Source organism: Cyprinodon tularosa, unplaced genomic scaffold (genome assembly GCF_016077235.1).
Source record: "Cyprinodon tularosa strain WSP-4 unplaced genomic scaffold, ASM1607723v1 ctg736, whole genome shotgun sequence".
In the NCBI taxonomy this organism is placed as follows: domain Eukaryota; kingdom Metazoa; phylum Chordata; class Actinopteri; order Cyprinodontiformes; family Cyprinodontidae; genus Cyprinodon; species Cyprinodon tularosa.
Genome location: NW_024039492.1, coordinates 204,401 through 217,706, shown reverse-complemented (window position 1 = coordinate 217,706; position 13,306 = coordinate 204,401). Strand labels below are relative to the sequence as shown.

At 44.8% G+C, this 13,306-nt stretch overlaps 1 protein-coding gene across 2 annotated transcripts in view; it reads left to right on the top strand.

Annotated features, from left to right (window-relative positions):
* The window catches only part of ankfn1 (ankyrin repeat and fibronectin type III domain containing 1), a 140,425-nt gene that overhangs the window by 96,918 nt on the left and 30,201 nt on the right, over positions 1-13,306 (top strand). For both annotated transcript variants that reach the window (XM_038269697.1, XM_038269698.1), the window contains 4 exons: positions 5,730-5,924; positions 7,932-8,045; positions 10,359-10,456; positions 12,692-12,782. In XM_038269697.1, the coding sequence (XP_038125625.1) occupies positions 5,730-5,924; positions 7,932-8,045; positions 10,359-10,456; positions 12,692-12,782 (498 nt within the window). The remainder of the gene's footprint in view (positions 1-5,729; positions 5,925-7,931; positions 8,046-10,358; positions 10,457-12,691; positions 12,783-13,306) is intronic.

Below are 13,306 nucleotides of genomic sequence, written 5' to 3'. Positions count from 1 at the left end.
TCTAAGATCAGACTCTAGTTGGACCTTCAGCTGGTCTCAGATCAGACTCCAGTTGGACCTTCAGCTGGTCTCGGATCAGACTCTAGTTGGACCTTCAGCTGGTCTCAGATCAGACTCTAGTTGGACCTTCAGCTGGTCTCAAATCAGACTCTAGTTGGACCTTCAGCTGGTCTCAAATCAGACTCTAGTCGGACCTTCAGCTGGTCTAAGATCAGACTCCAGTTGGGCCTTCAGCTGGTCTAGGATCAGACTCTAGTTGGACCTTCAGCTGGTCTCGGATCAGACTCTAGTTGGACCTTCAGCTGGTCTCAGATCAGACTCTAGTTGGACCTTCAGCTGGTCTAAGATCAGACTCTAGTTGGACCTTCAGCTGGTCTCAGATCAGACTCCAGTTGGACCTTCAGCTGGTCTCGGATCAGACTCCAGTTGGACCTTCAGCTGGTCTCGGATCAGACTCTAGTTGGACCTTCAGCTGGTCTCAAATCAGACTCTAGTTGGACCTTCAGCTGGTCTCAAATCAGACTCTAGTCGGACCTTCAGCTGGTCTCAAATCAGACTCTAGTCGGACCTTCAGTTGGTCTCAGATCAGACTCTAGTCGGACCTTCAGCTGGTCTCAGATCAGACTCTAGTCGGACCTTCAGTTGCTCTCAGATCAGACTCTAGTTGGACCTTCAGCTGGTCTCAGATCAGACTCTAGTCGGACCTTCAGTTGGTCTCAGATCAGACTCTAGTTGGACCTTCAGCTGGTCTCAGATCAGACTCTAGTTGAACCTTCAGCTGGTCTAAGATCAGACTCTAGTTGGACCTTCAGCTGGTCTCAGATCAGACTCCAGTTGGACCTTCAGCTGGTCTCGGATCAGACTCTAGTTGGACCTTCAGCTGGTCTCAGATCAGACTCTAGTTGGACCTTCAGCTGGTCTAAGATCAGACTCTAGTTGGACCTTCAGCTGGTCTCAGATCAGACTCCAGTTGGACCTTCAGCTGGTCTCGGATCAGACTCTAGTTGGACCTTCAGCTGGTCTCAGATCAGACTCTAGTTGGACCTTCAGCTGGTCTCAAATCAGACTCTAGTCGGACTTTCAGTTGGTCTCAGATCAGACTCTAGTTGGACCTTCAGCTGGTCTCAGATCAGACTCTAGTCGGACCTTCAGTTGGTCTCAGATCAGACTCTAGTTGGACCTCAGATCAGACCTGCAGCTGGTCTCAGATCAGACTCTAGTTGGACCTTCAGCTGGTCTCAGATCAGAGTCTAGTCGGACCTTCAGTTGGTCTCAGATCAGACTCTAGTTGGACCTTCAGCTGGTCTCAGATCAGACTCTAGTTGGACCTTCAGCTGGTCTCAAATCAGACTCTAGTCGGACCTTCAGTTGGTCTCAGATCAGACTCTAGTTGGACCTTCAGCTGGTCTCAGATCAGACTCTAGTCGGACCTTCAGTTGGTCTCAGATCAGACTCTAGTTGGACCTTCAGCTGGTCTCAGATCAGACTAGTCGGACCTTCAGCTGGTCTCAGATCAGACTCCAGTTGGACCTTCAGCTGGTCTCAGATCAGACTCTAGTCGGACCTTCAGTTGGTCTCAGATCAGACTCTAGTTGGACCTTCAGCTGGTCTCAGATCAGACTCTAGTTGGACCTTCAGCTGGTCTCAAATCAGACTCTAGTCGGACCTTCAGTTGGTCTCAGATCAGACTCTAGTTGGACCTTCAGCTGGTCTCAGATCAGACTCTAGTCGGACCTTCAGTTGGTCTCAGATCAGACTCTAGTCGAACCTTCAGCTGGTCTCAGATCAGACTCTAGTTGGACCTTCAGCTGGTCTCAGATCAGACTCTAGTTGAACCTTCAGCTGGTCTCAGATCAGACTCTAGTTGAACCTTCAGCTGGTCTCAGATCAGACTCTAGTTGAACCTTCAGCTGGTCTCAGATCAGACTCTAGTCGGACCTTCAGTTGGTCTAGGATCAGACTCTAGTTGGACCTTCAGTTGGTCTCAGATCAGACTCTAGTCGGACCTTCAGTTGGTCTCAGATCAGACTCTAGTTGAACCTTCAGCTGGTCTCAGATCAGACTCTAGTTGAACCTTCAGCTGGTCTCAGAACAGACTCTAGTTGAACCTTCAGCTGGTCTAAGATCAGACTCTAGTTGGACCTTCAGCTGGTCTAGGATCAGACTCTAGTTGGACCTCAGATCAGACCTGCAGCTGGTCTCAGATCAGACTCTAGTTGGACCTTCAGCTGGTCTCAGATCAGACTCTAGTTGAACCTTCAGCTGGTCTAGGATCAGACTCTAGTTGAACCTTCAGCTGGTCTCAGATCAGACTCTAGTTGGACCTTCAGCTGGTCTCAGATCAGACTCCAGTTGGACCTTCAGCTGGTCTCAGATCAGACTCTAGTTGGACCTTCAGCTGGTCTCAGATCAGACTCTAGTTGAACCTTCAGCTGGTCTCAGATCAGACTCTAGTTGAACCTTCAGCTGGTCTCAGATCAGACTCTAGTTGAACCTTCAGCTGGTCTCAGATCAGACTCTAGTTGAACCTTCAGCTGGTCTCAGATCAGACTCTAGTTGAACCTTCAGCTGGTCTAGGATCAGACTCTAGTTGAACCTTCAGCTGGTCTCAGATCAGACTCTAGTTGAACCTTCAGCTGGTCTAGGATCAGACTCTAGTTGAACCTTCAGCTGGTCTCAGATCAGACTCTAGTTGGACCTTCAGCTGGTCTCAGATCAGACTCTAGTTGAACCTTCAGCTGGTCTCAGATCAGACTCTAGTTGAACCTTCAGCTGGTCTAGGATCAGACTCTAGTTGAACCTTCAGCTGGTCTCAGATCAGACTCTAGTTGAACCTTCAGCTGGTCTAGGATCAGACTCTAGTTGAACCTTCAGCTGGTCTCAGATCAGACTCTAGTTGGACCTTCAGCTGGTCTAGGATCAGACTCTAGTTGGACCTTCAGCTGGTCTCAGATCAGACTCTAGTTGAACCTTCAGCTGGTCTAGGATCAGACTCTAGTTGAACCTTCAGCTGGTCTCAGATCAGACTCTAGTTGAACCTTCAGCTGGTCTCAGATCAGACTCTAGTTGAACCTTCAGCTGGTCTCAGATCAGACTCTAGTTGAACCTTCAGCTGGTCTCAGATCAGACTCTAGTTGAACCTTCAGCTGGTCTAGGATCAGACTCTAGTTGAACCTTCAGCTGGTCTCAGATCAGACTCTAGTTGAACCTTCAGCTGGTCTCAGATCAGACTCTAGTTGAACCTTCAGCTGGTCTCAGATCAGACTCTAGTTGAACCTTCAGCTGGTCTCAGATCAGACTCTAGTTGGACCTTCAGCTGGTCTCAGATCAGACTCCAGTTGGACCTTCAGCTGGTCTCAGATCAGACTCTAGTTGGACCTTCAGCTGGTCTCAGATCAGACTCCAGTTGGACCTTCAGCTGGTCTCAGATCAGACTCCATTTGGACCTTCAGCTGGTCTCAGATCAGACTCCATTTGGACCTTCAGCTGGTCTCAGATCAGACTCCATTTGGACCTTCAGCTGGTCTCAGATCAGACTCCAGTTGGACCTTCAGCTGGTCTCAGATCAGACTCTTATCCTCATCCCTCCCTGCTCTCCCCCTCCCTCAGTCTCCATCGTCGTCCAGACAGGTTGTTCTTACCCGCCTGTTTTCAGCCCCCACCTCCTGCTACGGTGTGCACGTGAGCGTGCACGTGAATCAGAAACAGGGGCCACTTTCCACAGAGCTGCAGCCTCCTGCTGAACAACTTTAACAGCGTTCGTTGTTTAATGCTTGAACTTTTCCAGCGATGCATGTAGTGCAGCAGCAATTACGGCTAAGTGATTTATTGTGCCATGGGGGGGGTTCATGCGAGGGCTCCAGAACCGGGCCTCGCTCTGCACACAGCGGTACAATCCCATCACTGTAAACAAACAGAGCCGTCATTCTGCCTCCAGGGGCCGTCGGCTCTATTTGTGTCATTCCTCAAGTGCCAAGTAAATCGGTCAGGTGGGGGCCGCCACAGTGTGACTGTCTGTTAATCTGTCACATGTGTCTGGGCTTCTACCATAAAAAGAAATGAATTTAAGATCAATATGAAAAGAAAAACCAAAACATTAATCAGACTGCATGTATGGATGAATAAAGGTGTGAAGGGCGGCAATGATGCAAGCAATAAACCGAAACCCCCCCCCAGGGAAGATTGGATGTCGGTAAAAACAGTGTAAACTGGTAAACTGTGGGTAGTTCCATGTGCTCTCCAATCAGCATACAGAGAGCATTCACTTAAAATCTAATTGACTCCTAACTGGAAAGGCAGGCTCTCACCTATCAGGTCCAACGTAGACAGACGCCAATTAGCATGTGATGCGCTTCAGACACACAGAGCTGGGAATCATTTCACATAGAGAGTAGATGTAGATCTATGTCGCTGTAATGAGCAGAGAGCCGCCTTGGGCTCCGTTTCTCAACAGTTCCCTGAAAAAGAGGGAATCACCATAGAAACCAGATTCCCAGGATGTTCGGGGGAGCTGGTTCCACCAAAAAAGGTTAAAAAAATCAATCCACTGGACTTTGTTTCCAAGTTTTAAAGACGTTTCTCTTCCATCCAGGAAGATTTTTCAATCCAAATGTCAGAAATAGCGTTTAGTTCCAGGTTTTATCCAGCAGCCCAACAAAGCCTGGTTTTAGTTTAGAAAACGTGCAAATAGAAACGGATGAACGGGTCCCCCCCTTTGGAATGGGGGTCGTTTGGCTCCTTTGTTAGCCTGCAATGCTCCATACCTGTCTATGTCTCTGAAAGGGGGGTCTTTAGAGGGAATAGTTGGTCTGGCTGAATAGGGGAGGTCTTCTGTTCCCCTGTGAAGGGGTTTGGTTTGTTTGTTTCAAAATGAAAACATTCTGGTCGTATTTCAGAAGGCACAGGGCTTTCCCTGAGAAGTTCTTTTCTAGTTCTATTGAGGCCATGTTGTATTCCTTGGTGACTCTCCTTTCCCTTAGAGCCCTTCTAGCTGCTTCTGTCCACACCTGCTCCCAATCAGTTATTACTCCATTCTCTGTTCTGTCCAGCATAATTATTCCTCCTCTTCAGTTTCTTTATTCCCTCCTGAAGCTTTCTGTTCTCCAGCTTGCTGGTTGACATGATGTAGATAAATGTAATACGATGAGATCTATTTCCAAGCAAGGCTTTATTACTGCTTTTAAAAAAAGATCTATCATTTTCGAGAAGGAAAAAACAACAACTTTGAGTCACGTTTGAACTGATGCAGCTTGGTTTGTGTTTAAGTGACATTATTTTTAGAAACTAGAAGCCGTTAACTTTCAAATGATGTATCAAACATGTAATTTGGACTCATAGTTCCTCAGTTATTTGCTTTTCCATTTAGTTATGCAAATTAGGCGAGGATTAGCCAACATTAGGTGGGTTTTAAAGAAAGCTCAACATGAAGCTTTATTTCCAAGCACTGAGGAAGCAGCTTTATCACAAAGACGATGCTGAGCTTATAAACGCTCCATGGACAGGCTCTGTCCTTTAGAAAATAAGGAATTTATTGGCTTACTTTAGTATTTTACCCTCAGTAGAAAAGCTAACTTTTAGAAAATATATGAACGGGTTTTATCCAGAAGCCATTGAGACACTTTTCATTTTATTAGTGGCTGAATTTTGACAATATTCAAGTAAATAAGGATCTAGTTGGAGGATTCTACGTGTGACGTAACGCAGCCTGTTATTGTTTGTGTGTGTTGTAGTTGTGAGCGTGGAGAGCCGCGAGGCTCACCTGAGCGCCCTGGTGGAAGAGTCGGAGCGCCGCGCGGCAGACTTGGCGGCTCAGGCTCAGAGGGACGGCCTGTCGCTGGAGGCGTGCCACAAAGACAAGCAGCTGAGGACATGGGAGTGGAGGAGCAAGCTATACAAGCGCATGAGGACAGGCTTCCAGCATGCGCGTGAGTCAGCATGCACTTAAAAAAATTGTGCAACTGCTTTTGGCCTTTAGTTAATCATGTTTTGTTACTTTAACACAATTGTTTTATATCCTACCCTGCTAACATGAAACAATTGTGTTTAAATAACTAAATATGATTAAGTAAATGTCAAAAATGGTTGCATTATTTTTTTCAGTGTGTGACCAACCCTCCATGTTGGCCTGACAGAGCTGCAGCCGTCAGTCCATCACTTTCATTTCATTCACTTCTTTTGCTCCAGTTCATAATAAAAAACAAGGTTGCACACAGTTCATACACGTCACCTCATTCTGCACACACCGACTGATTGAACATTTATTACATCATTCTGGTTACAAACACAGAGAAGCCCAGTTTATTAGTGAGGATTTGTTTATCTAAATAAATCCCAGTCTTTGAGCCCCTCCCTGACTGAGCAGCTGGTAATGGACCAAATGTCAACTGGTATTTCACCAGGAGAGCTTTCCATAAAGAATAATCAGTTTTAAAGGTAGACGAGATCCAACAGGCCTGAAGGATCTGCCTCCTGCCTTTACAAACTAAACTCTACATCCGAGGAAAACAATTAAAAATCAGCAGAGAAAGAAAATCAACAACCTGCATGACCTGAAAGGAGGAACATGGTTACAGTTTAAAGCTGCACAGGAATCGAACGCTGAAATAAAATTAGGTTTACATGCATCCATGTTATACATTGAAATTTTTAACAAAAAAATATAATAAAAAAAAATAGAAAATGTTTCCGTTTTAAAATCTAAAGTGTTGTTTGAAGTTAAGAACAACAATTGTTTGGTTTATAGATAATTTTCTGATTCCCATATTTTATAAAACACCTGAACTCACCATTCTTTCTTTTTTCTGTCTTAATGTTGGCAGTGGGCTTTAGGCTGCCCTGCAAGGCTTTAAGCTAGGGATGCACCATATTGGGATTTTGGCCGATATCCGATATTTTAAAACTCATGTAGCCGATAACCGATATCGATACCGATGTTAAAGCTGGACACAAATAAGTAGTCATTGAAAATAGCAGTTTTGTTATCCATTTCTGACACTTTGAAAAATAATATACTCAAATATATTTTCATATGCTGATATCAAATAGATTTTTAAAAACGCGGTATCGATCTATTTTACTTTCAAAATCTCGTGAAATTTCATCGTTCTGTTAAAACTCTTGTGATATTTTGCAAATTCTTGTGAGATTTTGTTAGTAAAATAGATCGATACCGCGTCAATATATCAACGTATAAAAATATGGCAACATTTGGTGAATTTTGGGGGGATTTCGTAGCATAACGATGACATATAGCAATATTTCATTAGTAAAGAGATTGATATGGTTTTTTTTAAATGGCAATATATCAGCATATGAAGATATTGGGATATTTTAATGGATCAATATTTTTTCACTCGTCTTTAGAAGTTTTTAAGTCTGTAAAAAAGAAGTTTTTGAGGAAGAAGAAGAAGTAGCATTTTTTATTTTTTTTTTAGGCTTTAGAAACTCAGAAGCTGATCAAATATCGGGTTAAATATCGGTGGGGTGGCCGATGTCCGATATTCAGTTTTAAGGCCGATACCGATAGGGGGCCGATTATATCGTGAATCCCTACTCAGAATCTTAATAAAATTTAATTTTGTATAAAATTGTGGTTACAAAATGACAAAATAAAATCTTACTAAGTCTCTAAGTCTGCTTCTAGACCTCATTGAGGGATGGGGGGGACCCCGTTTGTGCATGCAAGTGATCAAAAACACTGACTTAACCTATAAAAGGTTAAACCAGCTTCTTTCTAGACCAGTTAAAAAAACCTGGAAAATTCAAACACATGAACGACTTTTTGTGTAGAAACCGTCAAACTCTGCCTTGGTTGCTGAGGTTCAAGGAGGAAAACCTGGAATTTAACTTTAGTGGGTAATTCAAACTGGTTTTTCAGTGGTCTTTCTCCTCCTAAGCTGTAACCTTCATGCTCCTCTCGGTTCCCCCATCAGGTCCCCCGGAGGCCCCGACCATGGTCCGACTGAGCGTGAGCAGCAGCACCTCGCTGACCGTCACCTTCCAGGAGCCGCAGTGCCTGAACTCCACCGTGGTCACCAAGTACAGAGGTATCCTGCTACGCCTGCAGAGTATTTCCAGCTTTTTCCCCGTTTACCAGATCAGTGTTGGAATACAGAATGGACTGAAACATATTTTAGTCATAAAAAAGGATAATGAACAGTCCGACAGCAGAGCTGGATATAAGAATTAAGCCCAATTTAAACTACCGTGCTGAGATCGGTCCCAGCACGGTAACCGGGGTAACTGTTGTACGGTGGCCCTGAAGTGCAAACTGCAACTACAAATCTAAAAGCGCAACTACATTAAGAAAAACACAATTACATTAACCTACCGGAAAAGGTAGGTACCAGTGGGAAACATGAGACATCGCTGATTGGACGACGGCGCCGTTTGACCCTTGAACCGGAAGTCATTCTGCCTGCTGCGGCTTTTGAAAACATGGATATTGTCGTTGCCCCAAACATAGCTGCCAGGAATATTTTGAATCAGGACATACGTATGAGGTGATACTGGATATGCTCAAGACTAATCACCAAATTTCAGTTAGTTTGCGTACACTGAAGACCACTTAAAAGAAGCTGGACTGTTCAGACGACGCAACTTCTGGTTCAAGGGTCAAACGGCGCCGTCGTCCAATCAGCGATGTCTCATGTTTCCCACTGGTACCTACCTTTTCCGGTAGGTTAATGTAATTGTGTTTTCCTTAATGTAGTTGTGCTTTTAGATTTGTAGTTGCAGTTTGCACTTCAGGGCCACCGTACTGTTGGGTATACATGATACGCCAAACTGAACCGGACCTCGGCAGATACAACTGAACCGCGCTAACATGGTACTAGTTCATCAGTCGGGCTCGGCGCGGTTCAGTTCTGGCTCGGTTCTCAGATAACAAATGGTGCATGAGCAGACCGCGTCAACTCCTCACACTCAGCCTCCGTAATCATTCATAAAATCCTAGCTTCCCTACAGCGCTGCACGATTTCCAGTGATTATCCTGCTTAGCAGTCTTGTTTCCTGCGTCTATAAGCCCTGATTAGATTCGTTTGTCGTATCCACTTCCTAAAAGCCGACTCTGTCACATAAATTCACCAAAGGCTGCCTTTTTCACCTGACTCCCAGCAAACTTCCTGAATGTGACGGGCGCCGCCATGTTTGTTTGCTTGTTTGCCTCTAGATCAGGGGTCTTCAACGTTTTCCAGGCCAAGGACCCCAAACTGATGGCGAGATGGAGCGGGGACCCCCTAATTATATATGTTGTATTAAATAGTGTTCTATCAAACTAGTCCTATAGTTACTCTATTACAGATGGAGTAATGTAACTAAAGTAATCCCTCCCTGGGATTATTAAAGTATTTCTGATTCCTGGTTGATGGGACAGGTTTTGTGAATGAAACGGTGCCCAGCTTGAAAGAGCTCCTGTGTGTCTCTGAATGTGAGCATTGATGACTGAAAGACATCTTCTGCCTTCATTTATCTGTTTACTAGTCTGTTGGATTCATGTTAATGAGGATTTAAAGACATTTTAATTAGTGGAAAAAATTGCAGGAGGGAATAAAAAAAAGTCTAAACAACCAAAACATTTGCGACCCCCATGGTGTACCTACGTGGACCCCCTAGGCATCGCGGAGCCCCTGTTGAAGACCTCCGCTCTAGAGAGCAGTAGTACCATAGATTGCCACTAGGAGGGGAGGAACGGTGCTAGCATGGTGTGACTGAGCTCAGCACCGTTAGCTGATCCAAGCTTGGCACGGATCGGTTTTCAGAGGTTGGTCTAAATGGGGCTTTAGGGTCTAAATATCTGGATACCTTCTGCCTCGTTCTGGGATCCTGCAGACCCACCTGTTGGCTCTGAGCGTCAGAGCTGCTCTACAGCACAACTTCATTACTATTTGCTACAGAAACAGACAAAAGTTCAGGAGGATTTCTAATTATTGGCTTCGACATCTAATAAACCTTTAATCTTTATTTCATTTTTAGTCAGAAAGGCTCTGAGTTTCTGTTCGCACTGATGTCAGGAAGCTTCTGGGTTTTCTCTCAGTTCCCAGTCTGGTGCTGGGTTCTGTGGTGCTCCCAGTTTCTGCTGGTGTTCTGCCCAGCAGAGGTTCCTCCTTTCACCTCCTCCTCAGTGAGGGTGAATAAAAAGGAGAAACCTGTCTGCTGTGAGAAAGATCAGTGGGCATGTTTCACAGTCAGCGACGGCTGCAGGCTTTGTGCCAAACAATGAGAAGGTTAACGATGATCTCAGCGCCTCAGGAGGAACTATTGATCTGTAATGAAAGAAAATGCAGCTTGTTGCTAACACCTCTGGCGTAATTAACCCTGTGTGTGTGTGTGTGTGTGTGTGTGTGTGTGTGTGTGTACAGTGGAGTGGAGCTGCCTGAAGGATTTCTCTCTGCTCGCCGGTGAGACGGTGCTGGATAATCTGCAGAGCCTCAAATGCACCATCAGCAGCCTGTCCACGGTAACGGCTCTCTCCTCCTCCTCCTCTCGCTGACGTTCACTGTTTTCTCCGCTTTAATCAGATTTTCCCCAAACATTTAATAAAGCTGCTGGAAATCTTCCTGCAGCACAAAGACAAGCAGCAACCCAGCATCTGCTGCAGGGCGGCCGCCTGTGGGAGGCTGGGAAACGGTTTCCAAACCAGCCTAAACATGAGATCAATCCAACATCTTCACAGTTTGATCCAAATAAGACACTTTAGCCGCTTTAGCTGTTTTATCTCAGTCTTCAGAGGACAATAGAAAGCAGTGCTTTGAATTTCGCTTTTCACCAACAAGCAGCATCAATCAGAGGATTCAGAATAGAAACAGCAAAGAGGTTCATCTGAAATAAGGAGAAAAGTAGGCGAGCATCAGATGGATTTAAGGAAATAAATGGAGTTTGAAGCAAAGACAGTTTAAACAGCTTTCCTGTTCAGTTCTATTCAGTGTATTTCTATAGCTCCAATTCACATCATGTCATCTCAGGTCACTTTATAGATCCAGATCAACCAGTCAGATTGATTCAAAGTTTTCTATCTAAGGGAAACCAGCTGATTGCATCGACTCATTGACTCTTCAGCAATCCCTCACACTAAGCATGCTTGTAGCGACAGTGGAGAGGAAAAACTCCCTTTGAACAGGAAGAAACCTCCAGCAGAACCAGGCTCAGTGTGAGCGGCCATCTGCTGAGGCCCACTGGGGTTCAAGGAGACAGAAGCAGAGATAGAAAAAGAAGCATAGATACAAAAGGCAACTGTCAACCAGCTCCACAGGCAAAGAAATTAGAAACAAAGGTGTTGATGGCAGCAGCACAGCTGATATTTCTCTCCAGGATGGAGTCACAGCCAAACAGGAACAGACCAGATGAAGCTACTATGAGAAAAAGCAGAGAGAGCAGAACGTTAGAGATTGAACTACCAGATTCTGCAGAGTGGGAGAACAGAGATAGAATGAAGCAGAATGATGAAGAAGGGGTCCCTATGTCCTCCAGCAGTCTAAGCCTATAGCAGCAGAACTATAGAGATAGATCAGGATAACCTGAGCCACTCTAACTAGAAGCTTTATCAAAAAGGAAAGTTTTAAGCCTAGCCTTAAAAGTAGACAGGGTGTCTGCCTCACGGACTAAAACTGGTAGTTGGTTCCACAGGAGAGGAGCCTGATAACTAAAAGATCTGCCTCCCATTCTACTTTTAGAAATTCTAGGAACCACTAGTAAACCTGCAGATTGAGAGCGAAGTGCTCTGTTAGGAACATCAGGAACAATCAGATCTCTGATATCAGATGGAGCTCGGCCATTTAAGGCTTTATATGTGAGAAGGAGGATTTTAAATGTTTACGGTAAACGTCTTTAGACTTATTTAAGCACAGATTTGGAAAGGACCAACTCCTTAACAGAATTCTGCTTCCATAAGCCTGTTAAAGTCAGGGATGGAAGAAGCAGCATTTCTTATCTGGTGAGATGCGCAGAAGAGATTCTGATTGGATAGTTAACAGATAAGATTATCAGTATCGATATTAAGATAACAGATGAAAATAACTACGCTAGGCGTCTGTAAAGTGGGTCCTGGGGGGCCGCTGTCCTGCAGGTTTTAGAGGTTTCTCTGCTTTAGCACAGCTGATTCTCATCATTGCACTTCAGCAATAGCCTGTTAATCAACTATCAATGAAAATCAGCTGCTGGAGCAGGAAACGTCTAAAGCCGGCAGGACAGCGGCCCTCAGGGGCCCACGTTGGAGATGCCTGAACTACGGGCTCCTGGTTGAATGCAGACATCATGATGAGATCTTCAAAGCCAAGATGGATTCCAGCAGGAGCAGAGGGAGACTGAAGATCTAACTGGAGAGAGAGATTTGAACAATTAAGGGGTGGAAGAGATCTATCAGGTATAGATCTACCAGAATGATGAACTTTGACCTGGGAGGCAGAGAAAAGCACAGAGCTGAAGTTCCTGAAGGAGGCGGATTCTTTTGGCCATCAGGAAACACCGCCTGAAACCCCCAACAGGAAGTTGAAGTAATTGCAGAGCGGTGTGCAGCCTGCAGGTGGGCAGCCACGCCCTGCAGCGGAGATCCTCTGTTCTCCGCCCCCCCCCACCCCTCAGGTTCATAACCAAACTTTGATGCACTTCCCGCCCTGAGCAGCGCTGGATGCAACATCATCAGATGTTAAGACGACGCTCAGGAACGTCCAGCTTCATCTTCTCTGTCCCGTTTCAGGGTCGGCTTTACTACGTCCGAGTGTCGGCGTACAACATGAAGGGCTGGGGTCCGCCCGCCTCCGCCCTGCCTCCATCAGCTGCTCCATCCAGTAAGTTCCTGCTGCTCCTTCTGCAGCTTATTTATCTTTGAAACGCAGATTCAGATCATCTTCATGGAGATGTTTTTAGTTTGAATTGAGCTGATTAGAGACGTTAGTTTAAGGAAAACATGTTTGTTTCTGTTTTTTTCTCAAATCATAAACAGCTTCACTAAAATCTGTAAAAGAATTTAAAAAAGTCCCATCAGTGAACCCAGCCTGCTGGAGGAAAAAAACAACATATCAAAGGTGAAAAGTTAACAATGTTAAAGGCAGATCTATGACTTACACTGCATAAAATTCAAATCTAGATAAGTCATTTTTTCTTAAAATAAGTGCATTTTTTATTGGATTGAGGGAGTAAGTGAGACACTTCGCCAATGGAACAAGACAATATACATTTAAAATAAGAAAAAAACAACTGCTTTCTCTTGTTTCAAGTACATTTTTAGCTTATTATCTTATTTTAAGAGTAAAAATACTCATTCCATTGGCAAAGCCTCTTATTTATCTACTAAAATTAAGGTTAAATTCAC